The sequence below is a fragment of the Pseudogymnoascus verrucosus genome (assembly GCF_001662655.1).
Source record: "Pseudogymnoascus verrucosus strain UAMH 10579 unplaced genomic scaffold scaffold_28, whole genome shotgun sequence".
Classification (NCBI taxonomy): domain Eukaryota; kingdom Fungi; phylum Ascomycota; class Leotiomycetes; order Thelebolales; family Thelebolaceae; genus Pseudogymnoascus; species Pseudogymnoascus verrucosus.
In genome coordinates, this window is record NW_017263679.1 from 171,890 (window position 1) to 182,223 (window position 10,334).

Sequence of the window (10,334 nt, forward strand, 5' to 3'; positions counted from 1 at the left end):
AATACTTCTCGTGCGGCCCCAAAGTATTTGTAGCGATTGAGCTGAAGCAGCCGCCTGCTAAGGTAGTGAGCTTTCTGTATGAAATGAATCGCATGAATAATTCTAGGAGGCACAAGCACGAACATTAGCAAAGCAAATCAACAGCTACATAGTGTGCCATATTGTGCTATATTAGATCTAATATCATAAACTTCATCAATCATTTACCGTCCCTATTTTGCCCATCTGTTCCACGTCTCACTTCCTTCCAACCCATCTCCTCCGCCACAAACCTCCCACCTCTTTTTACCATCCAGGAATCAACTCATTCAACGCCACCGATCCACCAGTCCCCTCCATTGTTATCCGCGGGGCCTCAGCACCAACAATGGGCAGTCTACTGACACCACCTTGGCCCAATCCCACCGCACCCAACGTCGCATCCAACAGTCCAGCCTGGACAAGCACGCTCGCCTGATCCCAGTGAAGCCTCTCGGACTCCAACTTCCCGCCAACAATCTTAACCACACTAACAAGCACAACTTCGATATACTTCCCAGTAGCTGGGACCCCCGGTAACAACCACGGGATTTCCTGGGTGTGAGTGAACGAGATCAACATCTCGTCGATGATCTTGTCGGAGCCAACTGTGCGGGAGAGAAGGGTAGTCCGCATGTTTGCCGGATTTGACGGGATAAAGAATTCATCGTAGAAGCGGTGGAGCTCGCCCTTGCCCACGCCGCCTGTTAGGGTGGGCATGTGGACTACGGAAGGGTGAGAGGTCATTGTTCCTATCGTCTCAGTGGCGTTGCGGGTGACGAACTCATCTGCGGATCTAGTGTTAGTGAAGAACAAAAGCGAGTGCTAGAGAGAGGGGGCATCTTACGAGCAAGATGGCGCTCCCATATATCCTCCAAGTCAACATCGATGCCGAATCCTCGCCTCACACAGTCTAATGCTCTGCTCCAGGCTAGACCGGACGCAATGTGATCGTATGTGTCCCTACCATGCTCGTCGAAGCCAGCGTGGGTTCCTTGGTACCAGAAGTGAGGGTATTTGGGTGCAAACTTTTGGTTTCCAGCGAGATGGACTTGAACGCGAAGCTCTTCAGGAGGGGTAGAGCCAGGACCTGGTATCGTGTAGGGGTAGAATGCTACGATGGCACAGAGTTTACCCGGAGCCTGAAACATTTTGGGCAACAGAACAGAAGCAGCTTCGCCGTATGCTATCTACTGTACGTTAGCAGATATATGTGGCAGGCAAAATGGTAAAAGGATGCTGAAATAGAGTGTAGAAGGCATAAAGAGAGCGGAGGGTGCCAACGAACGATTGCATAATTCTCTCCTGGCTCTAAATTGTCACCATGAGCTTCTACTGCGTATGTACTGGAGCGAGTGTCTCCATGTACGTGCTCGTAATGCACGTCAAAGCCTTCGCGCTTCCAGCGGTGGATGATTGCATGGTCGAAGGTATCGGAGGAGGCTGCAATAACCAGAAGCGGTTTGTTCGTCATGATGCTCTTGTTTATATCTCGCGGAGCTTGTTCCTCTAGATCTTGCGAGGATCTGCTCAGCCTCCTTGTGACACGCTTGAACATTGTTTAGCTGGTGGTGTGTGTTGGTGCAGCGTAACTTCGGGTGAGATAGCTATGTGAAAGCTATAGGCTTCAGGATTCACAATTGAATGGGCACGAGATGAACTTGATCCGTGGCTCAAAGGCAGCTACGATGGGAGAGTTGTTGCGAATGAAATGGGATTTGAGTGCAAGAACACTTGAGAGCCATTTCGAAATCTAGTGTCACATCGAGGAGATGACGTCTGCCACAGTACCCCGCGTGGAGCTATAATAAACGCTGAGGGAAGGGGGGGTTCTCCATCGAAATTGAACTATCTGGGAGCCTCCGCACTTGCTTTGTTCATAATTGCAAGTAAAGAGTAACCTAAGATTTTACGCCTTAAAGACATTTCCCCTTCTCATAGTTTTGCATCAAGACGTGCTCAGAAATTGTCTACAAGAATAACCTGGCGACGTCAAATCGTCATAAGTCGGCGCTTACCATTAACCGCGAGAAAGTACTGAGTACCTCCAGTGGGGTCCCGCACCACCTCTCGGCAGCCTCGCTGTGGATTATTGTCAGCCTGCTGCGCTCTCCCACAAGGCATTTTCCAACTCAGTGCGACTCATACAACTACACACTATCTGCCATATCACGCATACCTCTCGCCCAAGATGTTAATCAAGTAAGCCTCAATATACGAACGCCAGGAGAAAGCGGGAAGCCAAGGACTCAACTGACACACGATGCAGGGTCCGGACACTCACAGGGAAGGAGATCGAGTTAGATATCGAAAACGATTACAAGGTACTATTACGTGCTCTGCCTCCTTCCCACCGGTATCGTGTTGCGATACTCACGCCGTGATTTGGGCTCCCACCAAGCTAACGCCGTCTCAAGGTCTCCCAGATTAAGGAAAAGGTTGAGGAGAAGGAGGGGATTCCACCTGCGCAACAACGCCTGATTTACGGAGGCAAGCAAATGTATGTGTTCGGTCCTATGGATCCTGGGATAGACGGCGCTGCAGACAACATGCTGACAATGTAATGACATAGGGTTGACGACAAGACGGCTACTGAATACAACCTAGAAGGCGGCGCAACATTGCATCTGGTCCTTGCTCTTCGTGGTGGTAACTAAGATGCATTGCATGGAGGAGGGATAGCACTCTCTACTTGGCACAATGGTGAATGGACGTTGGATTGCGGAGAAGGAGGCGGAGTGAGCACGCTGCCAAAGCACGCTTCCACGAACGTAACCCAACGGCCGACCTTCAGACGAATATGAACAGATAATAGTCGATTATAAATAGAGCGGCTTTTTGACCAACTGACAAGTCTTATACATTTTGATATTTATACAGCAAGCGCTCAGAATACAGTGGAGATTTCCCTTCCGCTCTCACATTACTTCTTCGTCTTATCCTCGTAGCTCTCAGTAACATTCAGTCCCAATCCCTCGGAATCCAGGTACACCTTGTTCTTGCCACCAGCCTCTTGTAGGATCGTAGCGATCGCGCGTGCGTTCTCGATTCTCTTCAGGTCGACGTACGAGCGGCTCTTCTTGATGGCATCACCAATCAGCTCTGCGGAACGAGCCTCACCCTGGGCGCGGACAACCATGGCCTGCTTCTCTTGGCGGGCCTTGTCGACAACGAAGGCAGCACGCTGGGCTTCTTGTTGGGCGACCTGCTTGGCCTCGACGGCGGCAGTGAACTCGGGAGAGAAGGCGAGGTGCTAGGTTTCATCAGTACAAGAACAAGAAGCTAAGGTAGGGAAGAGTATGACATACAGTGAGGGAGACATCATCAAGCATGATGTTGAACTTGGCGGCTCTGATGGACAAGTTCTCTCTGACGAGACGGGCAACGTTCTCACGCTGGGTAATCAGCTGCGACGCGTTGAACTGTGCCACGACACTCTTCAACACCTCGTTGACGATAGATGGGAGAACTCTCTCGTCGTAATCGGTGCCTAATGTTCGGTAGATCTGGGGAAGGGCCTCGACTCTTGGCCTGGAAAGCACACGGCAGGTGATGTTGACCATTTGAAGATCCTTGGTGCCCGTAAGAGAGCCGATATTCCGTGGCTTCGCGCGGACGTCGAAATCTATGGGAGTCTCGAACCATGGGATCTTAATGTGTGTGCCTATGCAGAACCGGAAAGTCAGCGCGTGCTCGGATACTCAATCCCAATAGCTTCATAGGCATCGCCGGATGGACCACTGACCTTCAGCGTAGATCTCCTGCTTCACACCGCCCATTCTCGTGTACTTGATAGCACGATGACCACCGTCGACGTTGAAAAGCGCATTGTTTGCCAGCATAGCTCCACCTCCTAACAGGACCAGAAGTCCGAGTCCAGCTCCTGCACCTTTGGGGCCGGGGGCTCCGCCCTTCTTTTGCGCATTCTGCGCCATCTTGGTGAGCTGCGACCAAGCATCGCGGGCATTTGGAGGAAGCGACATAGTTGCGTATTGGAGAAGGTGTTGTGGGAAATTGGTGACCGGACACTGGATGTGGTTGAGCGTTGCTGGAGAATTGTTCGAGATGTCGACGGTACTCTCCCGATACGTACTAGCGTACTTTTACATCTCGGAATCTAAGCTAACCACCACAAAAGTTACGGCTACAGAGCAACGAAACCAGGTCTTTGTGTATTGTTGTGGAACAACGAACGGACATACTCAATCTCTTTACTCTTTTCATCACATTTGAAGCTGGGACTAAGATATTACTTGGGATCTGTAAAGGCGAAAGTCTTCATATAGTGAGAGTTATTGCAGATATACTCCATCTCGTCCCGTCTCCTCCAACCTTTGCGCATGAGGTGAACGTGAAGATCAACTTCCTCCAAGGCATTGAATTGGCCGTTGTATTTGACTAAAGGCTGTGCGATTCCTGTGGCCTCAGTTTTATCAAAAAGTCGCATCCCAGAAACAAACGACAGCACTTGCAGAGGTCCTTTACCTAAACCATCACCATGTCAACGAAGCCCCCGTCGAAGTCGGTATTCGTGGGCAACATTCCATACGGTATGGCTACATTTGCGCCTTGTGAATCGCATCTGCTAAGACGACAAATAGGCCTCACAGAAGAGCAGATAATAGACATATTCAGTAGCGCGGGCAAAGTTGTTAATTTCAGACTGGTGTATGATCGCGAAACTGGTCGTCCCAAAGGCTTCGGATTCGCAGAATACCCAGATTCAGGTAGGTCGCATGTTCTCTCAGAAGATGAGCAAGTACTGACGCCCGATCCACCAGACTCTGCAGCCTCAGCAGTGCGAAACCTCAATGACTACGAAATTATGAACCGCAAGCTCCGAGTCGACTTTTCCAACGATGGCGCCGAAGACGAGACAGTAAGGCTTTATTTGAATCATATCTGAATCGCATACTGATCGTTATAACAGTCTGCGCCCACTGGCTACCAACACCCACCTCTCCCACTGAACGGAGTGCCTGTTCCCCCTCCTGGCATGGCTCCTCCGAACGGCGCAAGCACTTTACCTCCTCTGCCACAAGGCATTGACCTTCCTCCGGGACTCACCTGCCCAGACTCGATATCCCGCACGCTCAATACACTTCCACCGTCGCAACTTCTAGATGTACTTTCCCAGATGAAGTCTCTCGTCACAACAGACCAAGGCAAAGCTATTGAACTCCTCCGCCAGGCCCCTCAACTCTCCTACGCGATATTCCAGGCCCTGCTTCTCATGGGTCTCGTCAGTACCGATTCTCTTGCCTCTGTAGTGGACGCTGCAGGACCACCTCCACAAACAGCCGGCGCGGCTCCAACTCAGGCGCCACCACCTCAGGGGCAGTACCCATCTGCTTCAGGCCCAGGATATGCGCCACCAAGTGGATACCCTGGCCCAGGGCAAATGGGCACTCCGCCTACTCATGGCATGCCATACCCACCACCACCACAACAAAGCTACCAACCACAAGCACCAGCAGCAGCTGCGCAGCCAGATGCTGATGCTTTAATCCAGCAAGTTCTAAGCATGCCGCAGGAGTTGATCGATCAGTTAGCGCCTGCAGAGAGAAACCAGCTGTTGGCATTGAGGGCTCAGTTCATGCCTAGGTAGTTTTTATAGTGCAAAGCTGGGTTGAATGAAGGCAAATGTTCATGGCGTTGGGCAATTGGAACAGGGCATGGTCTGGGGCGTTGGATGTATGGGTGGGTTGGGAAGATATCAGCGTTGTCTGTTACTCATTGGGGTAAATATTACAGATTTATTACCTCTTCATGTAACTATATGAAAGATATCATGGTTCAGCTTCAGTTGGTGTTTTGGCATAATAGCTCGTTCATACTCGTGATTCGCAAACCAACAAAATAATTCACGTAATTAGAATCTACCACTACTTTCCTTGCCCAATATCATGAACAGCCAGGTAAAATCAACTTCTATAATACCGTGGGAAGGAGACGACGGACACTCAATCCTCTTCCCTTGTGTTTGGACAGTAATTTCATGTGACGTAATCAGTCATGTGACTGCGTGTTTCCGGCGCGTCTTCCGAACAACTTCAAGGTGGCGACAGGACTTATCCCACTTAAGAACGTTGTTCAAATTATCTCACATGCGCAGTGGAATATGAACAGAAACAAAGTAACTCACCCAATAACCAAAGCGATGATCTGAGGATTTCGTAGGCCCATGATGGGTTCCAGGCTGGAGAAGAACTCCAAGGCGACGCATAAACGCATCGCAGAGCATACCTTCAACACCGAAGAAGGCGAGGAATACACAGGCTCTGATTTCGGTGGATTTTCCGAGTACTTTCGTCGCAAGAAGATCAAGCTTCAAAATCTTGATGCGGACCTCAGGGCGCAATCTCCAGATAAGCCACCAATCTTCAGAGGCATAGTGGCCCATGTCAATGGATATACGCAGCCTTCGCTGAACGATTTGCACAAATTGATCGTCACTCACGGAGGCGGCTTCGTGCAGTATCTTGATGGAAAGACGTCAGCGACGCATATTATTGCGGCGAACTTGACGCCGAAGAAGGCGATTGAGTTTCGGAATTACAGGATCGTTAAGCCAGCGTGGATAGTGGATAGTGTGGCGAATGGCAAGGTGCTACCATGGCAGAGTTATAAAGTCCTGGATGAAGGGGTAGGCCAAAAGACGTTGGGGTTTGAAAAGGGGAGGGTTGTGAATAAAGTGGAAGCCAGACAGAAGGGTTATATGGACCAAATGAAGACTAGCTGGTATAACAGCCAAGTTCAGAATATTGCGGATGAGATTGACGATGAGGAGGAGGTATTGGATGTTAAAAGTACGAGGCGGACAAGTGATGGCAAGACGACATATACACATTCACAGGGTTCCCATCATCACTCACAACGTCTTGCTCACACCAAACCCAACGATGACGAAATCACAGATGAGCCCGATAATGAACTCAAGTTATCAAACACAGAGAGCTTTGATCTTACGTCTTCATTGGAGGATGCTCTAAATGCTGCAGATTATAACGTTGTGACTTCAGAATCCACAAAGATGGAATCAGCGAAACAATCTCCCTCCGTCGATGCGATGGAGCAAGTATATGATGAAACCACTGAAGTTCGCGAATCCACCACTGCCTTGTCCTCTCCTCAAGGCCGCAAGAGATCACACTCTGTCGAGACTACTTTGGCCAGTAAAGGAGAGAAGCCGGTCACAGCAGAAGAACACAACGCCCTGCTATTAGCTGACCCGAAAATCAGACAGTCGTCTACCGCAAATCCTGATTTCTTAAAGCAGTTCTACTCGGAATCAAGGCTTCATCATCTATCAACATGGAAAGCTGAACTCAAATCTAAATTTCAACAGATGGCCTCTGAACAAACACTTTCCCAAAAGAATAGGCTGAAACGGAAACCCGTTTCTCGACGATATGTGATGCACGTGGATTTCGATAGCTTTTTCTGTGCGGTGTCTCTTCTGGCTGCCCCAGAATATGTCGACAAACCAGCAGTTGTGGCGCATGGCAGTGGTAGTGGATCTGAAATTGCAAGTTGCAATTACCCTGCGCGAGATTTCGGCGTCAAAAATGGCATGTGGATGAAGCAAGCACAGAAGTTATGTCCAGATATCAAGGTTTTACCGTACGACTTCCCAGCCTACGAAGATGCGAGTAAGAAATTCTACGACGCTATTCTTAGCATAGGGGGAGTGGTTCAAAGTGTAAGCATTGATGAGGCTTTAATCGACATTTCGTCCCTGTGCCTTACTGCCGGCGAGTTTGGTGGTCTTGGCGGGAGTGAGGAATCCATACGACTGGAGCAGAAGAAGGCGGATGAAATCGGCCAATCGGTACGCAATAAGATCAAAGATGCTACAGGTTGCGCCGTATCTGTCGGTATTGGGTCCAACATCCTACTTGCTAAGGTTGCGCTTCGCAAGGCAAAACCAGCGGGTCAGTATCAGATCAAGCCAGAGGAAGTTCTGGATTTTATTGGCGAGCTTACTGTTCAAAATCTACCTGGTGTGGCTCACAGCATTGGTGGCAAGCTCGAGGAAATCGGTATCAAGTTTGTCAAAGACGTGAGGAATTCTACGAAAGACAGGCTTATGACCGTTTTGGGACCCAAGACAGGTGAAAAGATATGGGATTATTCACGCGGAATAGACCACACTGAGGTTGGGGAACTAATTACTCGAAAATCTGTCTCAGCGGAGGTCAACTGGGGAATTCGGTTCATAAATCAGCCGGAAGCGGAGGAGTTCGTGAAGAACCTCTGTGGAGAATTACATAAACGGCTCATGATTGAGGCAGTTAAAGGGCGACAACTCACGGTGAAGATTATGAGGAAGTCGGCAGATTCTCCTTTGGATCCTGCAAAGCACCTAGGTCACGGCAAATGCGATGTTTTCAACAAGAGTGTCAGTTTAGGTGTTGCCACAAATGCAGTTGAAATACTCGCAAAGGAAGCAATCTCACTTCTCCGTACTTTTGGGTTTTCTCCTGGGGAGCTGAGAGGACTTGGTGTTCAGATGACGAAGCTAGAACCGATAAAGCATTCAGTGGGTGGTCGACCTGATGGTAGCCAAAAAACGCTCTCATTCCCCAAACCTCCGGTCCCGAGGCCACCGCGCCATGAGATTTTAGATCCGATAGATGATCCAGAAACACCTCGAAAGTCTAAACCAACACCTAATCGACCTTATGCAGATATCGAAGACATCGACCCTGACAGCCCACTTAAGCCAAGAGCAACACCAGTCCATCCAGCTGCAGCAATTACGAGGGCAAATGCTGCCGATCCAAGTGCGGTGAAGCCTCTTAACTTGACTGGTACCCAGTTTATTCTTCCTACACAGGTTGACCCAGCCGTCTTGGCTGAGTTACCTTTGGATATTCGATCAAGACTACTGGCTCAGAGTAAGGTTACTACACCCTCGCTGGCTTCTCCGTGGAGCAATTTATCAAGGGCAGCTTCGGAGTCACGATCCAAGGCACCAACACCAGAGCCAAACTCTCCGTCGGCCAACTTAGTTCCTCCAGCTGCACCTCTTCCATCTCAGTTAGATCCAGAAGTCTTTGAATCACTACCTGAAGATGTTAAAGCTGAGGTTTTAGCTTCATATGGGTCCATTCGTGGCAACCTGCCTCAACAAAGGGTCGCTTCTCTGTCACCACGCAAGACAGGAAAGTCAAATTTACTCAAGAAGCCAACGACTCCGACCAAAAAGCATACAAGCTTATCTGTAAAGAGTCGACATAGCAAGAGCAACTCAAACTCATCACTAGTTCAATCCAATTTTTTCACTGGCCGCAAAGCCGAATCAAGCACACGGCCTGGCGATATCGCCAACGATGCAGATGCCATTGATCCAGATTTTCTGGCTGCGATTCCGGAAGACATGCGCGATGAGATAATTGCAGAGCACAAGCGAGTTCGCCTTGCCACCCGGTCTGGTCTTGTCGCACCGAGCAAAACCAAGAAGAGACCACCAGAGCTCCCTCAGGGCCAGCGCAAATTACAACTACCTCCACGGCCTCCGAAGCCAACGTTTACTACTGCAGACATATCAGTACTACCTGATCTACGGCAGACTATCAGTCAGTGGTACACTGAGTTCAGAAACGAGGGCCCGCATGAGGACGATGTCAAGGCCATGGAGCGGTACTTGAGACGGGTGGTGCTTGATGAGAAGGACATGGCAAAAGCCGTGTCTGTCGTAAAGTGGATGGTATGGCTAATCTATGATTCTGGCGGTGATGGGTTCCAGACGGAAATAGGAGAGAAGGGATGGAGGGACGCATTGGATGGGATAAAGGAGCACATCCAACAGGCCGTTTCGGAACGTGGAGTTGGGAGCATTGACTTCAACTTTTAGACTTTAACTTTTGCTACAGATTATGATACCCAGTTAAAAAAATATTTTCATCCGCATTACCCTAGTGTATATTTTTTCTCCAGTTCTCTGTTATATAAATTTATGCCGAATTAAATATGTGGGTTTCAGCTTCCATAGAATTCTATAATTGAGAAAATGTTGTCGTGGCAGGTTACCATGGTGAACACACTTCATTACGCAATTATTTTCATTATACTATTATAAACATTAACGGACCCGTTTCTCCACGATCTAGCTTGCTTTAAGTCATTTCCATGTTGTCCCCAAGCTCCTACAGACCGTCATCTTATGATCCAATATCACCGTGTCTGATATCGGCTGTGTTCACTTTGGTGGCTTTGTCAATGTTGACGTTAAATAGTGTCTTATAGACGAGAAAATATAGCAAATACGAAGGGAAGATAATTTTCTTTGATGGCAAAAATGATACTTTCAA

The 10,334-nt window shown here is 49.0% G+C and overlaps 4 protein-coding genes across 4 annotated transcripts; 2 read left to right on the forward strand and 2 right to left on the reverse strand.

Moving 5' to 3' along the window:
* Positions 1-153: 153 nt before the first annotated feature.
* VE01_06471 (uncharacterized protein) lies at positions 154-2,154 on the reverse strand. Its single transcript, XM_018275917.2, has 3 exons — positions 1,307-2,154; positions 866-1,208; positions 154-806 (listed from the first exon to the last, which is right to left on the reverse strand). Exons 1-3 carry the CDS (start codon positions 1,574-1,576, stop codon positions 286-288), a joined length of 1,134 nt encoding a protein of 377 aa, XP_018129452.1. The 5' UTR covers positions 1,577-2,154; the 3' UTR covers positions 154-285.
* Positions 2,155-2,773: 619 nt separating this feature from the next.
* On the reverse strand, positions 2,774-4,067 carry PHB2 (prohibitin subunit). Its single transcript, XM_018275918.2, has 3 exons — positions 3,764-4,067; positions 3,327-3,682; positions 2,774-3,271 (listed from the first exon to the last, which is right to left on the reverse strand). Exons 1-3 carry the CDS (start codon positions 3,999-4,001, stop codon positions 2,942-2,944), a joined length of 924 nt encoding a protein of 307 aa, XP_018129497.1. The 5' UTR covers positions 4,002-4,067; the 3' UTR covers positions 2,774-2,941.
* Positions 4,025-5,848, forward strand: VE01_06473 (uncharacterized protein). The gene is made up of 5 exons (XM_018275919.2): positions 4,025-4,092; positions 4,157-4,568; positions 4,620-4,745; positions 4,800-4,897; positions 4,949-5,848. Exons 2-5 carry the CDS (start codon positions 4,517-4,519, stop codon positions 5,624-5,626), a joined length of 954 nt encoding a protein of 317 aa, XP_018129450.1. The 5' UTR covers positions 4,025-4,092; positions 4,157-4,516; the 3' UTR covers positions 5,627-5,848.
* A 176-nt stretch (positions 5,849-6,024) lies between these two features.
* On the forward strand, positions 6,025-10,013 carry REV1 (deoxycytidyl transferase). Its single transcript, XM_018275920.2, has one exon. The coding sequence runs from the start codon at positions 6,203-6,205 to the stop codon at positions 9,875-9,877; it is 3,675 nt and encodes a 1,224-aa protein (XP_018129455.2). The 5' UTR covers positions 6,025-6,202; the 3' UTR covers positions 9,878-10,013.
* Positions 10,014-10,334: the final 321 nt, after the last annotated feature.

What these genes read in the sequence shown, in the direction of transcription:
- VE01_06471 (XM_018275917.2), bottom strand. Translation starts at nt 1,576, where the DNA reads ATGTTCAAGCGTGTCACAAGGAGGCTGAGCAGATCCTCGCAAGATCTA. An exon ending in CAGGAGAGAATTATGCAATC is followed by an intron (nt 1,209 to 1,306) that starts GTTCGTTGGCAC and finishes AACGTACAGTAG; the next exon opens with ATAGCATACGGCGAAGCTGC. An exon ending in ATGGGAGCGCCATCTTGCTC is followed by an intron (nt 807 to 865) that starts GTAAGATGCCCC and finishes CTAGATCCGCAG; the next exon opens with ATGAGTTCGTCACCCGCAAC.
- PHB2 (XM_018275918.2), bottom strand. Translation starts at nt 4,001, where the DNA reads ATGTCGCTTCCTCCAAATGCCCGCGATGCTTGGTCGCAGCTCACCAAG. An exon ending in GCAGGAGATCTACGCTGAAG is followed by an intron (nt 3,683 to 3,763) that starts GTCAGTGGTCCA and finishes GGTTCTGCATAG; the next exon opens with GCACACACATTAAGATCCCA. An exon ending in TTGATGATGTCTCCCTCACT is followed by an intron (nt 3,272 to 3,326) that starts GTATGTCATACT and finishes GATGAAACCTAG; the next exon opens with CACCTCGCCTTCTCTCCCGA.
- VE01_06473 (XM_018275919.2), top strand. Translation starts at nt 4,517, where the DNA reads ATGTCAACGAAGCCCCCGTCGAAGTCGGTATTCGTGGGCAACATTCCA. An exon ending in CGTGGGCAACATTCCATACG is followed by an intron (nt 4,569 to 4,619) that starts GTATGGCTACAT and finishes GACGACAAATAG; the next exon opens with GCCTCACAGAAGAGCAGATA. An exon ending in ATGGCGCCGAAGACGAGACA is followed by an intron (nt 4,898 to 4,948) that starts GTAAGGCTTTAT and finishes TCGTTATAACAG; the next exon opens with TCTGCGCCCACTGGCTACCA.
- REV1 (XM_018275920.2), top strand. Translation starts at nt 6,203, where the DNA reads ATGATGGGTTCCAGGCTGGAGAAGAACTCCAAGGCGACGCATAAACGC.